Raw genomic sequence first — 18412 nt, forward strand, 5'->3', positions numbered from 1 at the left:
TCTTATAAAATCAACTAGTCACCAAAAAGCCACAAGTGGAGCTGTAGCTGAACTGGTAGAGTACCAGCCTTGATGGGGAAAATATTAAGGAACAGCACCTAGGCTCTGAGTTAAACCCTCAGTACTGGCATAAGAAAAATAATTACTATGGCAGAATAATCTAAATACAGATGTAGATGCCACATTTGTTTTCTGAAGGCTTGACACTTTAATAGTCCGCTGGCTTTTTTCTCCCCTTGTGGTAACAAAATAGCTGAAATTGCATAATTTTAGAAAATATTTTGGCTCATATCTTTGGTGAGAGCTGCTTGCTAGAAGAGTCCCAAGGCAACTTAGTATCATACAGCCAGAGCCAGTATTTGTGACTCTTATCTCTTCTGCAAAGTCACCAGGATTCAAAGCCACCTTATTTGATATTGCCTAATATTAGTCACCTCATCCCTAAACACCACTGTCAGATAGTTTTCACTCCTCTTTTGTTTTAAAAAAAAATTTTTTTTTTTTTTTTTTTGGCCAGTCCTGGGCCTTGGACACCGGGCCTGAGCACTGTCCCTGGCTTCTTTTTGCTCAAGGCTAGCACTCTGCCACTTGAGCCGCAGCGCCCCTTCTGGCCATTTTTTTCTGTATATGTGGTGCTGAGGAATTGAACCCAGGGCCTCATGTATACGAGGCAAGCACTCTTGCCACTAGGCCATATCCCCAGCCCCTAAAAAAAAGTTTTAAGTGATTTTTAAAAAATTATATAACAATTTTAACCCCCCCTCCTTTTATTTATTTATTTATTTATTTATTTATTTATTTATTTATTGCGTAGTTTCTCAATATAGTACAGGCTGGCCTGGGATTTAGTATGTAGAACAGGCTGGCTTCAGACTCAGCCTCCCAAGCGTTGAGGTGATAGCTATATATCACTGTGGCTGGCTCAGTTTTCCCCGTCAATTTCAGTGCATGTGCTGTCATACCATAGTGCTCTAGCATGGCCAGGAGTTCCTGATGCTTTTATAATTGTAGCCCCTAATTTACCAAGAAGATGGATAATTGGATGTTAGTATCATGAGGTTTGCTTTACAGTGGTTGTGCACTGTTACCATTGATATGGTGAAACCCATATTTGTAGGTGCCAGAAAGGGCAGTCTGCCATCTGGCCTGGTTTATAGCCCATGGCTGTCTTTGGTGTATACCTTTGTTGTGCACCTTTGATGTGCAGTCAAGACTTTGTCAACCTCCCACCAACAAGGTCCTGGGCCAGACTGGCTTTGGCCATACCTGTTTTCATGCACCAGGATGTTGAGAGTGGCCCTGTTTACCTGCCTGAGGACAGCAGGACACCATTTCCCACTCTGCTCCACTTGTGCCCATCAAAAGTCACCTTTAAGTATCCCTTGTTGGGGTAAAGCCCTGAGCACCATTGTGATGAAGGCGTTCTGATAGCTGTGGCACAACTCTTGATGCTGTAAGTTGAATGGTAAATAGTTGCTCACTACTAAATTTTTAGAAGTATAGATCAAAATGGATGAAAACTGAAGTTCTGGAAGCCCATAAAGGAGTTCTTGTCACTATAAATAAGCAAACTTGAGAGTAACTGATGAACACTTCGTAAGTTGTAAGCTCTTACTCTGCTAGAAAGTGAGCTGAGTAATGTCACCCATGGTGTTTATTCTGAACTCTACATTGTCTTCAGCGTGTTTGCCTTGTAGTAGTGGAAGTCCCCCATTCACACAAGGAAGTTAAGGTAAGAAAGGTTGAGTAACTTGTCTAAGTTAGAATGATCCTGGATGTGGGATTTGAATGCCTCATTGATACTATGTGTTATTGCTATGTTTTTTGGGTGGTGGTGATGCGTGTGTATGCTGGTACTGCAGTTTGGACTCAGGGCCTCCCTTTTGCTTGGCTTTTTTCATTAACAACTGGCATTCTACCACTTGAGCCACACCCCCACTTTTGGCTTTTCTCTGGTTAATTGGAGGCAACAGTATGGATTTGTCTGACCAGGCTGGCTCTAGAACAATTCACAGAATCCTGAGACACTAGGATTATAGTTAAGAGCCACTGGTGCCTGGTACATATTACCTTTTTGAGGTTCAGGTATGTGACTGTTCTAGTCTGCTCAGTATTTGAGGGATTTTTCTGGATTTTCAGTGCAAAAACAATGTCCCAAGCAAACTAGGACACATTTGTCACACCACTCAAATTTACTTGTCCAAACTAACACATCACTTGGCAAAGCCAGTGTTGTCTTTAGACTTGTACATAGCTCTTAGGTATCAAGATGAATAAGACAAATTGGATGCCAGTGGCTCATGCCTGTAAATCCTAGCTACTTAGGAGGCTGAGTTTTGAAGACTGGTTCAAAGCTGCCAGCTGGAAGTGGAGCTGTGGCTCAAAGTGGTACAGTGCTAGCCTTGAGCACAAAAGTTCAGGGACAGTGCTCAAGCCCTGAATCCAAGCCCTACAACAATCCCCACTTAACAGCAAAAAATGAAAGAAGAAACATAAAAGAAAACTTTATTGGGTTTCTGACTACACAGCCTTTTGTTTGGGGGACCAACTGCTATTAAATATAGTGAAATGCACTCCTCACTTTCCCCTAGATACATTGAGGATGAATGAAGTTTTGTCTTTCATAATCCTAAGAGGGGGCTGGGAATATGGCCTAGTGGTAAAGTGCTTGCTTTGCATACATGAAGCCCTGGGTTCAATTCCTCAGCACCACATATATATAGTGTTGGGCTCTGGTTATACTTTTAAGGAGCGGTCCTGAGAGGCTGCCCCTTCTCCTGCCCTGGGGCTGCGTGGCTGTTAGTCACTCCTACCTTTTCCCCGGGGCTCTGACCAGCCCTGCCTTCTGCCTCAGCCATGTGTGTCAAAATGACTCAGGGCCAGGCCCAGGGGGTGGTCCTGTGGGATGTGATGACCGCCCATAGAGGAAGTTCCGTGACATCACTGTGATGGACAGCCCAGATCAGCCTATCTAGTGACTCCAGATCCCTCCCCTTCCTGCCACCATTACTGTCATATAAACCCCTCCCCTAAGTAAAACCTGTGGAATTCTGAGAAGTCTTCCCCGAGATGCTCTCGAGTCCTGTGTCGTTCTTTAAGTGTGCAAGGGGAGGAGGGATGTCTCGAGACTACGCACACCCCGAGGCTTTCACGTAGCCCTCACCCAGCGGGACAGGCGGCTTACGCCTGAGGGTGAAAGGGGACTACACAGGAGGTAATAAGGCCCTGCATATAGAAAAAGCCAGAAGTGGTGCTGTGGCTCAAGTGGTAGAGTGCTAGCCTTGAGCAAAAAGAAGCAAAAAGAATCATAATCCTTAAGAGTTCTGGAAAGTTGTAATGCAGAAAATGGAAACAATTCAGAAGGAGTACCATTCTTGTCCCATCAATGAGAAGATAATTTTCTTTTAAAATCCATTACTGGGGCTTAATCTCAGGGCTTTGTACTCTTGCTTGCTTTTTTTAAATTCAAGGATGGTTCTCTACCACTTGAGTCACACCTCCATTTCCATCTTTTGCTGTATAATTGATAAGAACTATTCAGATCTGACCTGGTTTGGACCACAATCCTCAAATCTCAGCCTCCTGACTAGCTAGGGTTACAAGCGTGAGCCACCGACCCCTCGGTGCATCAGAATGTATTTGGGTCTTATCCACCTGTGCAAATGTCTTTTTTCTCTTGGTTCATCTTACTGTGGGAAGTGCTTAGCCTTCTCATGTGCTGTCCTTGCTATGAGCATGAGGCCACCTCCATTCCTATCTCTGATTTTGCATTTATGTTTATTATCTATCTGAATACTTTCTCTTGCAGTGCTTTGTTTCCTTTCTGCCATAGATTTGGATGCTTTCAAAGGGTAATGATCTTAGCTAGCCAGCAGAATCCCACTGTTAATAAAACCCATAGAACCATTAGTTGAAAATGTACTTAATACAGCCAGCCACTCAATTAAAAAAAAAAAATCTGGAAGTGGAGCCATGGCTTCAGTGGTAGAGTGCTACCCTTGAATAAAAAAGCTCAGGGTCAAAGGCCAGACTCAGCTCAAGACCCAGGACTGGCACACAAAGCATAAATAAAATAAATTAGAATGTTAGTAGAAACTTTGCAAACCAGATTGCATTTACAGAGAGTGTATAATAGAAAAAGGTTTTCCAAAGGGACCTATCAATCTCTCTGAGATTGGATCTAATTTTTCAACTGTAAAATGGGAACAATGAACACATAGCCAGTGTGTGAGTACAAATAAGTGATAAATATGGCACATAAGATCTTGAAAAAAAAATACTAGTCAGTCCTTTCTGAGTAGTGTTTCTGCCATTGATATAAACACTCTCCCCTTGTTCAAAACATAACTGAACTATCAGCATTGCATTTTGCCAACTCAAAAGTACAAAGTGTCTTTATTCTATAACATATAAAACAAAAGAAGCTTTAATATAGACTGAATTTTTTTAAATGAGAAGAGAAAATGGCAGAAGACCATTATGAATATTGGTAGAAAAATACACTCAAGCAGCCTATAATTCCTACAATTATAAGCAACAGCATACAAAGCTCAGAATAAGCCTCTTATTTTCTCCTTAAAAAAAAAATTCACAGTTGCTGAAAAACTTAAAACGTGGTAAGAAATGTAACTTTTCTTGGTAGCAAACTCAGTTAATACAACAGATATTCAACCAGCAATACCTTAGATTGGAACATTTCTTTCTGATAGCAAGTGAACATCAGAGTTCAAGTTACGTAATGCTCACTTAGTGAAAAGTTGCTTATAACTATCACAAGAACAAATGAAATGCTCTTGCAGTTCTTCAAAGATCAGATATCTGGAGATCCGGACCCTTACTGAAACTTCATTGTGGAGCATCTTGCTCCCTGCTGTCAGGAACAGGCAGGAATCTTATGTACACAAACAAGGAACTCAGACAGAGGCCCAGGAAAAATTTCTCAGCAAAAGCTACTTCTGGTCAATAATTCCTAAAAGGAAAATAATGTTCTTTTTACTTAATGAATTCAAGACAAAAGACAAGGAGATATGTAGTTTATGGCTGACATAATCATGAAATTAGGACATTTCTGCCACTGACCAGCAGGGGGTGCTGGACCATAAGCAACAGGTAGGTCTACTTGCCAGAAAAACCTGGAACATACTTTTACCTGTATTTACACCAAGGATTAATTCAGCCAGTTTGTTCTTAAGGAATTATTGTGACTTTTTCTTCCTGACATTGTATTCAGGAGGAAGACACACTTAATCACAACTAGTTGAGTGAAGAATAAACATTCTAAGGTCAAATAAAAGTGACAATGAATTTAACATTTGTTGAAATCTATCACGTTCCATGTGACTTTACAGTTCAAAGAACTTTTGCCCACTGATCACTATGCTAGGAAGGGAAGCTAGCATGGAGTAACAATGACTTTAAAAGAACCAGCTGTTCTAAAAGTAAGATTAAAGCACCCACTTGAGTGATCACAGAGGTTTCAGAGTGCCCGCTCTCATTTTTGCTGAAAACATCTTAAAAAGTGTGCCAGAGCCAGCTGATCCAAGGATAACTGAAATGCTTCAGAACAGATACTAGTCTTTAATCACACATGGCATTGATGACTCCACCTTCCAGCTAGCAGTGTCCCTGGCTTCCTGCACTGACGTTAGGAGGCAGAAGCCGGATGCAGGACAGTGTTACAGGCTCATGGCAGGACAGTTCCACAGCTGCAAAGAGCTGTGCCGACAGTGATTCTCAACTAATGCCCACCAGCCTTTATGAACTGGCTGTAAACACTATGAACAATGAAATCCTGTGATGGTCTCACCTGTCCTGGGCAGGGCTGCACCTGTCCTTGGAAAGTCTCTGTCTTGTCACAGCCATGCTACTGGTCATCATAGTGCTACTGGTCATCATAGAGCTCCAGCATCATAGTGTTGTTGCACAAGTTAAAAAACATGAATTTTATTATTTTTTTTAAAAAGTACTTTTACAGTTTAAAAATATTTTCTGCCCTTAGGTCTTTCACTTTGCAAGGGTTCTGGGGCATGCGTTTAGGCTTGTGCATGTTTGTGTATTTTAGATTCTTTGGAGAAATCCTATAAAAATACAGTATTTTTTAGTTCCTGTCTAAAAGGTGAAATAAAGTTGTAGGAATGATAAACAAAAAGAGGGTACAATGTACACAATTATTTAAAACTTGATAACATTTAAAATATTTCCCTTTGGAAACTTACTGCTGTAATTGCTATATATCTGAGGGTCACCAGCTCCCCTCAACCATGGGTCTTACAGCCTACCCCAGAGGAATGAGTCCTACAGAGTGACAGCTGGTCCATGCTCTTCTACTCCTCCCTGAGGGAGGACCAGGGTATGACGGGGATCTGGCTTCAAGGAGCTGAGAAGTTTGTGAATGCTGCCATTGCTCTCCCGCCCGGAGTTGTGCAGACCCAAGTCCCGTTGTAGACTGTGAGCAAGACTGGTGCCATTGGCTCGGGAGAGGCTGCCTGCAGGAATGCCCTGTGACTTGGGAATGTGTTGAGGTTCCAGAGCCCCTTCGATGACAATGTCGGCTTCCTCATCACTTTCCATCTCTTCGAGGTGGAAGTTCTGCAGGACATGAGCAGCTGACAGGCTGTGGTGGCTAGCCGTGCTGTCTGTGGACTGGCCAGAGCTGCCAGATGTGCGGCTGCTGCGGACAACGTTGTTCCTCTGGTTAGCAGGCTTGACAGTGACAATGAGGTTGTGACTGTTGGCAATCATCATATCTGTAACTTGATCCAGCGTCTTCCCAGCCACCTCAATCCCATTTACCTCCAAGACTTCATCATTCACAGCCAGGAGCCCAGTGCTCTCTGCCAGACCCCCAGGTACCATACGGGAAATGAAAATGCCTGGAACTTTCTCCAGCCCATGGGGTGTCACCCGCACACTGGTGCCATCTCGGATGTAGAAGCCCAGTGGCTTCTCACAGCCATGTCTGTAGAGCCTCACTCGGCGGTGTGTCTCAGGGAGAATGTCCACGTCAATGATGGAGGACACTGGGCGGAAGTCATGTGGCATGCTGATGTCAAGGTGTGCACGCCGGCGTAGACCCTCATCCCTCAGTGTCACCAGCACTTTCTTCTTCCTTGACAGAGTGCCTGCCCCAAAGCTGTAGTGGTCTGCCTCTTCTGAAACAGTCCAGAAAAAGAATAATGAGAAGTGGACATCACACATAGGCAGGCAGAAAAGAGCCGAAGCAAAACCAAGTATTGCAAGAGTGTGAGATGTGGGGTCACTGTCCCAGAAAACCAGCTCTGCTTGCCTTCAAATGGCCTCCATCTGGGCTCCTGGAGGTCTGGCAGGGCTGTTGTGATGGATCCTCTGTGACAATACACACTGGGACTTGACATACAGGCATACCAGAGCCACTCATGCACTGCCTCACCAATTCTAGCCCTGTCTGGGCAAAGCATGTTCCATGTACACTCAAGGCCAAGTCAAATGTGATCACCTCCCTAAAATTAACTGTCTAGAGATCTTCAAACTGGCACTCAGACAATCAAAACAAAATGTCTTAGAGAGTAAGAGGGGGAAGGAAGAGCCTGCAATGAAGAGAATTAGTGATATGAGGAAGGTTTGGGTACCCAGAAGGAAAGTTAGTACCAAAGATGTGGGTTAGCCTCCACCAGGGCCCAGGGCATGGGGTGTTTTCATAGAGGCTTGGGGGGTGGAACAGACTGGAGGACTTTTTAAACTTTACCCAGCCAGGTCCCTAAAGCAGACTCTTCTCTTTTCTTCCCACTATAAGATGGAGAACTAGTTCTGTTTTAGATTAGTGCCCAGGAAGACAGCCTGTCTACTAGCCTCAACTGCTGCACATAAGGCATTTCTTAGAGAATCACCTAGGTCAGTTTTGGGTCAGTGACTGGCAAAGTGAGACATGGCACTCTGTAATAGGGGAGGTGTCAACACTGCCCTCATGTGGGGCTATTGCAAGATAAAACATGTTAGAAGAATAACTAATGCCAGGGAGGTGCTGAGAAGCTAGGTCTAAAAGTTGAAAGCCAGCTCACAGGCACCCTCAAAACCTGTCAAAAACTTTGGCTGCAAAAGACAAAAGATGGGTGGAATAAAAACATAAACCATAAGTAGTTTATGGGGGCAAGTTTGGGTAAGAGAAAAGGAGGAAAAGGAAAGCAAGCTGGCAATAACCACCAGAGTTAGCAAGAAAACTCAAACCTTTAATAGCTGAACACCAGTGACTAACATCTGCAATCCTAGCTATTCAGAAGACTGAGATCTGATATCACAATTCAAAGTGAGCGTGGACAGACAAATACAAGAGATTCTTATCCCCAGTTACCCAGAAAAAAGCAGAAACTGGAGGCATGGCTTAAATGGTTGAGCACCAGCCATAAGCAAAAAAGCCAAGCAAGGTCAAAAGGCCCCAAGTTCAAGCCTTAGTACTGGTGTGAGGAACGTGTGCCCATGTTTCTGGAAGCAGCTGAGGAACAATAGCTTGTTGCTCATGATTGAACCTCCTCCTCCCGGTTGGGCACTGAGAGGTGCCACAGAACACACCAGAAACTTGCCATCAACATTGCACAGAAATTGGTATGTGACGTGAAGATTCCCAAACACCTCATGGATGCCACATCAAGCAGCAGCTGCTGCAGAAGCCCGGACACCAGAAAGGCAAGACTCTAGACATGGCACAAACTTTCAGTGCAGAGCAGGGGTGAGGAGGCTGTGGAATTGCAAGTTATAACCAGAGATCAAAGCTAGTTCTCAGCTCCATGGCTGTATGCAATCTGGTTTTGCTCTAACAAATGGAATTATTCAAGAATAAGTTGGTGTTCTGGATTTCTTACTAAGAACCTAATAAGCCAGGTGCCTCTTATCCTGGATACTTAGGAGATCTAGATATGAGGATTCACTGTTTGAAGTCAGCCCATACAGGAACACCCATGAGATGCTGATCTCCAATTGACCACCAAAAAGCCAGTAGTAGAGCTGTGGCTCATGATAGAGTGCTAGTCTTGAGCAAAAATGCCAGGCTCTGAGTTCAAGCCCCAGAACTGGCACACACACAGTCACACACAGACACACAAGACAGGAACCTAATAAATGGGTACTTTCATCTTTTAAAAAGTTCTTGTCTGGTGCTAGGAATATGGCCTAGTGGCAAGAGTGCTTGCCTCATATACATGAAGCCCTGGGTTCAATTCCTCAGCACCACATATATAGAAAATGGCCAGAAGTGGCGCTGTGGCTCAAGTGGCAGAGTGCTAGCCTTGAGCGGGAAGAAGCCAGGGACAGTGCTCAGGCCCTGAGTCCAAGGCCTAGGACTGGCAAAAAAAAAAAAAAGTTCTTGTCTGTCTAGAGGCAGACTTTGGCCTATGAAGTGGGACTGTAGGGGATTAGGTCTGTAGGTATGCTGGAGACTGTTGCTCCTGGCTTTGGTCTTGCATCTTAGCTTTTCCACTAATTCTCATCAAGTATAAAAACAGGTATTTTTTTTTCCAGTCATCCCCCAACAAGCTAATACTCCACTGCACATGGATGAGCAACACTGGGGCTCCTCAGACCACATTTTTTCCCCCTTGAATTACTGAACATCCATTTCCTTCCCACCCCATGACAGCTATTACCATCAGTGTTACCTATGCAGAGTCTCTGAATATTCACAGTACATAAGTGCAGGCCCTCCTTTACTTGCAACCATCCAACACTGTAAAGCAAAGCAGTCAATACTTTCCTCATCCCACAGGGCGTGCCCTCTGTACTGCTTTGTGTGGGTAGGTGAGTTTATGTTCTTGTAATAAATAGTAAATAACCTGGAATGTGAGCACTGAGGAGGTATCTGGAAGCTAAATTCCCAGGTTGTTGAAGAGATGGGCTGACTTTGTGCTTCACTTGGCCCTTCTTTCCCAGCACCCAAAGGGTGTGGTTTGTGGTTTCAACCATCTGGCCTGCCTTCCTGATGAGAGAACAGCCTGCCTGTCTGCAGACAAGAAAGCTGGGCCACAAGACTTGGAATTTTAGACAGCAATCTGTTTATCTCTTCTTAAATATAAACCACCACACATGGACTTTATTAGTAAAAAATTCTAAACTATCTTTAAAAAAATTGTTTTAAAAAAATGCCCCAATCCTAAGATTCCAGGTTTGGTTTCTGCAATACCTTCTTTATGAGAGCAAAATTGCCATGGTTTCTTCATCAAGCAATATGTTAACTCTCTTGGTGTATGTGCTGGTACTAGGGTTTGAATTCAGTCTAGACACTGTCTCTTAGATTTTTTGCTTAAGGCTGGTGCTCTAATGCTTTTGGACTTTTGCAGCTTAACTGGAAATAAGAGCCTCATGGACTTTTCTGCCTGGGCTGGCTCCAAACTGCAATCCTCACATCACAGCCTCCTGAGCAGTTAGGATTACAGGTATGAGCCACCAGTATTTGGTTTAGACTATAACTTGCTAAATTTTTATTTTTTGCCAGTCCTGAAGCTTAGACTCATAGCCTGAGCACTGTTCCTGAGCTTCTTTTTGCTCAAGGCTAGCACTCTACCTCTTGAGCCACAGCGCCACTTCCAGCCTTTTCAGTTTATGCGATGCTGAGGAATTGAACCCAGGGCTTCATGCATGCTAGGCAAGTACTCTACTGCCAAACCACATTCCCAGCCTAGAACTTTTTAAAGAGCTTTTTTTCTCACAAAACAATTCTTCACATGATGTGTTTGATGTGGACTAAAACTGTTCCTGACAACTGGAGTCTTCTCACACCAAGGAATTGCCAGTACGCATGCCTCTACAAATATATTTGGCCACCCTCCCGGATAACCCATCAAACTGAACTTCAGCAAGGGCGGGGGTGGGGGATAAGATGGTACATATCTTCATGTGCTTGTTCACTCTAGGAAGGTAGTTCTCACTCCTTAGGATTTGGTATACTCATGGTGTCAAGAGGGCTTGGTAGTCATGGTGTAAAGCCCCTTTTCATTGCCCATTAGGCATTCTGGACAAGGTTCAGAATGTGCATCCACTTCAGTTATTGCTGCATACCCTGTGTGCGGATGGAAAACAAAGAATGACTGGCTCGCACGTACTGGGTGTGATGACTGTTGGTGGTGAGCGACCCCATGACCCATGTCATGGATCTAGTTAGTCAGCCTCCAGCAGCTTTTCTGGCTCCAGGTAGCATCCTTCCATGTGCTCAGTTGCTGAGATCATTCTGCATTTTGGCACCTGATCCACTTGATACACACTTACCTGACTATCTTGATTTCTGCTGCTATGGGGCCCTGACATGGACCTTGGAGCACCTCCTTGTCTGCACAGGCCATTTCTAAGTGACTGGAGATGCTTCAGGTCAGCAAACAGGCTACAGGACTGCAGCCATACCCTACTGTGGGCTTCTTCATGCCTGGCAGAGCTCAATGCCCACAATGCCATGCATCTCTAGGATGTTTTCCAATGCTTCTTTGTTGTAGATGACTGCATCCCTTATGTCTCCACCCCATGGAAAACAGACACAGAAATGAGGCACGGCTTCTTGAACAAGAGTGGTGGTACTGAGCTCTTGTAGCTCACACCTGTAATTCTAGCTACTCAGGAGGCTAAGATCTGAGAACTGTGTTCAATGTCAGCCTAGGGAAGAAAGTCCATGAGACTTGTATCTCCAATTAACTGGAAAAAAGCTGGAAGTGGAGGTATGGCTCAAGTGGTAGAAAACATCTTTTGAGTGGAAAAATCTAAGGGTCAGTGACTAGGTCCTGAGTTCAAGCTTCGGTACTGGTGTGCGCATGCACGTGCACACACACACACACACACACACACACACACACACACACACACACACACACACACACTGGGAGTGGTGGTCTCCAGACAGTGGCTGCCCAGGCAGGCTTCCACTCTAAATCTTGGGGACCTTCCTGAAGAACAGTGAATAAGAGCTGCATACTGAGGATGGATCTGCCTGGAGAGCTGTGTCAGCGCTCAGTCTTAGAGGTTCTGCATGTCCCCTGGAATTGTGAATGCCAACACAAATAAGGAAGGGATTTTGCTATCCAAGGATCTGAGCCCAGAAGGGGAGGCTCCTATATTTAAAGAGAGGAAAGAAGATGCCCAGAATAAGGTGTAGCAGGCAGAAGCCCTCCTAACAAGAAGCATCAGTCTTCTGGAACAGGTAGTTCTGAGGCTGTGCTTCTTTTTCTTTTCTTTTTTTTTTTTGCCAGTCCTGGGCCTTGGACTCAGGGCCTGAGCACTGTCCCTGGCTTCTTCCCGCTCAAGGCTAGCACTCTGCCACTTGAGCCACAGCGCCGCTTCTGGCCGTTTTCCGTATATGTGGTGCTGGGGAATCGAATCTAGGGCCTTGTGTATCTGAGGCAGGCACTCTTGCCGCTAGGCTATATCCCCAGCCCCCCCCCCTTTTTTAAAGAATATCAATAAAATACTTTTAATGCCTACAATTTCTTGTATATATAAATCGTAAAACATTTACCTGTATGTGCAAAAGTATATTCTCTTGCAGGTCAACAGCACCAGAAAACAAGCTAAGCTATGTAAAAGGTTTCCATTTAAACTTTTGATTTGTCCATTATGCAAAAGACATGGATTTAATAACTCCAAAGAAATCTATATTCCACTCTTAACCATACACTAAACACCTGAATATTTATCACAACCACTCACAAAATAAATAGTAGTCTAATCAGCACACTGAAAATAAAATGACCAGTCTCTCCTCATATATTTATTCTCTTTCCAAAAATTGTTTTGGTCTCCTGCTATAATCTCAGAAATGTATTAATAGCTGCTGTGAAGTTACAAAATACAAAATAATTTATTTCTTGGAGAAAATCTTGGGGATTATTTTTGAAATGAACTTGAGTTCCCATAAACTTTCTTTTTTGTTAATAGTCTTTGAACTTTCTCATGGCACACATGTAAAGGCTGCCCATGACATGTGATACCCTGTGAGGCTGTGCTTCATATAGTGGGCTAAGACAGGGTAAGCTTACTGCTTTTCTCTTTTCCCCCAATGACCTCTTAGGAGTTCTAGCAGCACCCAGTCACTCATCCTCACTCAGCATCTCATGGGTTCCATATCCATTCCCACTAGTTACACATTTATGATTTATAAGCCTAATACTCTGCCAACTGCCACAACTGCCTCCATTTCTATTAAAGAATTCCTATTCAGCTGGGTGCTGGTGGCTCAAGCCCATAATCAGGAGGCTAAGATCTGAGGATTGAAGTTTGAAGCTAGCCCAGGCAGGAAAGTCTGTGAGACTCTTACCTCCAATTAATCACAGAAAAAGCCAGAAGTGGTATTGTGGCTCAAGTGGTAGAGAGCTAGTCTTGAGCAAAAGGAGCTCAGGAACAGTGCCCAGTCCTGAGTTCAAGTCCCAGGACCGAAAAAAAAAATTCTATTTAAGTATACAGAAAGAGTACAGGGGCTGGGAATATGGCCTAGTGGCAAGAGTGCTTGCCTCCTACACATGAAGCTCCCGGTTCGATTCCCCAGCACCACATATATGGAAAACGGCCAGGAGGGGCGCTGTGGCTCAGGTGGCAGAGTGCTAGCCTTGAGCTGGAAGAAGCCAGGGATGGTGCTCAGGCCCTGAATTTAGTCTGTGAGCCCAGAGACTTTTTTTTAGATGAAATAGCAGTCGAAACAACCAAAGCCATAGCCTCTACATAATATATTTGTGAGAAAGACTGCAGATCACCCTCCCCAGTTTTACAATGAGTTCAGAAGAAGCTCTCCTCACATGCACACTATGCATAGAGTATGCTACTTCATCTGTGAGGCATCCAGGGGCAAGTGTGGGTTTGTTCTGGGGCAAAGGAGAAAGGTGAGAACAGAGGCGAGGCTTCACCTGGTCTGCCCAGTGCTCTTGGCCATATCCTGGGCTTACACAGCATTTGCATAAGCAGTGGTAGGGAAGACAGGTGCTCCTCCAAATGAGGACCTTTCCAAGTAGTGTTTGTTTCGGATAACTCAATAATTCTTTCGGGGGCTGGAAATGTGGCTTAGTGGTAGAGTGCTTGCCTAGCATGCATGAAGCCCTGGATTCAATTCCTCAGTACCACATAAACAGAAAAGGCTGGAAGTGGTGTTGTGGCTCAAGTGGTAGAGTGCTAGCCTTGAGCACAGAGAGGCACAGGAACAGTGCTCAGGCCCTGACTTCAATCCTCAGGATGGGCAAATAATTCTTTTGATTACATAAATATATGCTCACTGCAGTATTTTCCAGATGGTACACATACTTAGCATGGCATCATTCAATACAATTTAGGCTGACCTGTGGTGGCATTTCTACATGTGGCTCACGTTTGGTGCTTTTTTTTTTTTTTTTTTTTTTTAATAATGCTGTAGATTAAGGGTATCTGTTCAACAAATATTCTACCTTGAGGTACTTTCAATGGCCACATGAGATTCTAATGTGTGGAGTTTTCTAAATTTCTTCTTTTTTTTTTTTTTTTTTTGCCAGTCCTGGGCCTTGGGCTCAGGGCTTGAGCACTGTCCCTGGCTTCTTCCCGCTCAAGGCTGCACTCTGCCACCTGAGCCACAGCGCCCCTTCTGGCCGTTTTCCATATGTGGTGCTGGGGAATCGAACCGAGAGCTTCATGTGTAGGAGGCAAGCACTCTTGCCACTAGTCCATATTCCCAGCCCCTTCTAAATTTCTTTAATCTACTCCTTGTTGCTGGTCATTTAGTTTGATTTCACTTTTAACCTCAGAGTGATGAGGAGGATAACACCTCGGGCTGTGTCCATTTCTCATTATTTCCTGAAGCTGAATGCCCAGGTCTGGTGGTGAGCCCACTGAAAGGACTCTCAGTGTGTAATGTAAAATTATCTGTATCAGCTGTCCTTAGCAGTTGTAAAGTATGCAGAGCCCTATATATCCCAAAACAACCACAAAAATGAAATTAAACTCCATTTATAGTGCTCATTCAGCTTAGGTATACTGTTGCCCACAGCACATAACTCCAACACAGCAACAGCAGCTTTCCCTACTCATAAGCAGAAGGGCCACTGGCTTAATATGTGAACAAATCTTAAAAAGCGAGAGGAAAGGAAAGATGGAGGAAGCAGAAATAAGAATGCTTTGTATTCTAGTGGGGACATTACAATGACTGGCTACATGGAAGGCTTAAGTTGCCTGACGGGCCTGTGCGAGTATGTTGCTCTTGTCCCAGCTTGTCCTTGAATAGCCAAGACCAGCCTCATTCTCCACAATAACCCACATGCAAACATGTAGGAAGCATTCCAGAAGCAGTACTCCACTGGATCACAAACAAGCTGGAACAAGATTTTATTTCTAAAGATAACACAGACTTTCAAAGCCTGTTACAAAAACTGAAAAATAAAATGTTCCATGAATTAAGATGGAATTTCTAATTCCTCATTAGTTTTATCTGTTCCTGACTTTGTTTTGAAACCCTAAGATTTGTGTCCTTTTCTCCTTTCCTTTTCAGAATTCCCAGCCCACATAGTGCCCCAAGTGATATGAATATGAAAGAGTGTAGTGTGAAAGTCCCTGGCATAGACCACCAGAGGTGCATGGGTTGCTCATATTCCCAGCTAAGCAGAGATGTTGAGCATCAGAATATGCCATCCCTATGATTTTAAGATTGCATTTGGAATTATGATGGTCCACACAGACAAGTGGTTGTTTTCACTGATGCTCTGCCCTCTCACTGGAAAAGGAAACTAAGTCAGAGGTATGCCATTTTGGTAAGGGCGTCTATCATGTTTAGTATTAGTGACAACAGCATTCAGCTACTTCTGGGTGGTAGCTTGTCAGGGCACACAGATCATGCCCTACACAATCATCCCAGAATTGCTGTTGTTTTATCAGGGCTGCTCTAGAGTCAGAAGGTTTAGTAAAATTTTGAAAAGCAGCACAAGCTGGGCACTAGTGGCTCATGCCTATAATCCTAGCTACACAAGAGGCCTAGATCTGAGGATTGCAATTCAAAGCCAGCCTGGGCAGCAAAGTCCATGAGACTCTTATCTCCAAAAACTACACCGAAAAAGCTGGAAGTGGTGCTATGGCTCAAGTGGTAGAGTACTAGCCTTGAGCACAAAGAGGCTCAGGGATGGCTCCTAGATCCTGAGTCCAAGCCCCCGGGATGGCCAAAAAACAAAAAGCCCCCCAAACCCAGCAAAAGCCAGAACAGCTGTCAGTACTGCTGTAAAGACCTCTGATAGGGCACTCATTGCCCATGGAAGGAAGAGTCTAGGACTGAGGTCAACAAAGCACTGCTGTGCCTGCTCACCCCAACCCACTCCCACCACTCTAGGGGCCTCCTAAGGAGCAGCCATCATCTCATTGTGCTGCTCTGGTCAAGTACTAGGCTGTCTGGGTCTGAGGCTGGCATACGTTGTCCAGGGCTCCTTCCCAATGGGTCAGGAGGAACAGGCCGTACCTGCAGCTACATGTTTCAATCACCTCTTTCTTGGGAAGGAAGCTATTCTGTGCTGTTCAGGGTATGATGTCAGATGCCAGAAACAGTCTTGTCTCTCACACACTATATCTCATGGCAACATGTGCTGGCCTATGGGGTTATTCAGGGCTCTTGGTGACCACTGCACAGAGGACAGCCCCACACCATGGATCTGCCAGCCAGTTTGTCTCCTCCTAGGACTGGTGCCTCCCAAGTTACCATGAATTCCCAGGTTGGTGGAGAAGGTGATTGATGCATTTTGACCAGGGAGGAAGAAGGACAGTGCCTGCCCAGGGAACACATGCTCTTGTGGTCTGTAGGGGATGGGCTCCACAGACAGCTGGGCTACGGCATCATGTAGTGGCTCTTCTGTGAACTATGGTCTGATCTTGGGACACAGAGGCTTTCCCATAAGGCTCTGAAGAAGGCGCTGCCTTCTAGGCTGAGGTATCTCAGGTCCTGGAGGACATTTCCTGGCAGTATCATGAACTAGAGTCAGCTTCTGGGGATTCCTGTCATTCAGATGGTTACCTCCTCTTTCCCTTCTCGACCTCTTTCCTAGTCCCAAATGGTGTCTCAGTCCCCCCTTGCCTCTGTTCCACAAGTTCTAAGGAGACACCTGGAACCGATGACATCACAGACTTTTTCAGGACATGATCCTGTAGGTTGAGAAGGTAGTTAGCTAATGGTGGTGAGCAGGACTCTTTCCTGGTCAATCTGACCATGATGTATCTAGGCCTGGGAAGAGCTTCTGACCATCTGGCTTGTACTTCTGTTCCCACCAGGTCCCTAGTTCAGTGTTCCACTCTGTGGTTACCAGCAGCCTCCAGAGGTCACCTACATGATAGTAAAGGCCTCCAGAGGTCACCTATAGTGATGGCAAAGGCCAGTAGCTTCCAGAGGTCACCTACACGATGGCAAAGATCAACAGCCTCCAGAAGTCACCTACATGATGATGAAGGAGAGTGCCTCCAGAGGTCAAAGCTGGTGAGAGCAGGTATGTGGCTATAACTTGCTTACTATTATATGCTAGACCCACCTTTTGTAACCTGAGTAATAACCCTTAGATCTTCCTCATTAGTAATCTAACACTAGTGGCCCAATGAGCAGCAGATGGGGAACATGCCCCCGTAACCGAGGCTATACTTCGGACAGGCAGCAGAGAGACTTCTAGGTGCACACAAGGCCACATTCAGGGGAGCAGAGCACTTAGAATGTCTTAGAGTCACTTCCTCATTCCCTGCTTTTAACAATGGAAGCACAGGTCCTTCAGAGACAAAGGAAAGTACCTCTGTCAAGAGGGAAAGAGGGAAGAGGTAAAGGTACAGAATAAAGATTCATTCAAGGAGAAAAAACAAGGACACCAAGAACCCCTTAATTTTGAAACATGCCACCCAAAATAAATTCTCTTCACATGAGATTTTAAATTTCATGCCTGAGAGAGGTGCATGGGTAAAAAAAACAACAACATGCTTCTGATACTTCTGATAAAACAACCCTCAAATTAGTTTTCATCAAATAATTATTTTCTGTAACTTTTTCCCCATTTTTTTTCTTCAATTCAACAAATTAGTTTATAAGTACAATACACTTTGGTTCTACAACATACACTTAAGCAACATGTTATTTTCACTAAAAAGAGAGAAACCCTGGGCAAATGGTTCCCTTTGGGGTTTCCTTTCTGGTCACAGCAGTCCAGTCTGTCTACTTGCCCTGAAATGTCCTGCCAGCCACTGCCTTCCCAGGACAAAGCTGAGAGCAGGAGGGAAAAGTCCAGGTCCTGACAAAAGAGGAGAGGCAGGAAAGGGACTGCATGACAAAGTGCAAACCTTTCTGGAACAGCTAGTTCTAGCTTTCTGTTGTTTCGGTCCATTAAAAATACCAACCCATGTCACTCAAAGATAGGAAAGTAGCTTGCCTAGGACATGTGAGAGCTAGGGCTCTATTCCCAGAATGGTAAACAAACAAACACACATAAAGCCAAGTTATCTC

At 44.5% G+C, this 18412-nt stretch overlaps 1 protein-coding gene across 2 annotated transcripts in view; it reads right to left on the reverse strand.

Moving 5' to 3' along the window:
• Positions 1–4503: 4503 nt before the first annotated feature.
• Pard6g (par-6 family cell polarity regulator gamma) overlaps positions 4504–18412 on the reverse strand; it is a 69641-nt gene continuing 55732 nt past the window's right edge. For both annotated transcript variants that reach the window (XM_048363226.1, XM_048363225.1), the window contains one exon: positions 4504–7151. In XM_048363226.1, the coding sequence (XP_048219183.1) occupies positions 6295–7151 (857 nt within the window). In that variant the 3' untranslated portion in view covers positions 4504–6294. The remainder of the gene's footprint in view (positions 7152–18412) is intronic.

This window comes from Perognathus longimembris, chromosome 15, assembly GCF_023159225.1.
Source record: "Perognathus longimembris pacificus isolate PPM17 chromosome 15, ASM2315922v1, whole genome shotgun sequence".
NCBI classification, from domain to species: Eukaryota; Metazoa; Chordata; class Mammalia; order Rodentia; family Heteromyidae; genus Perognathus; species Perognathus longimembris.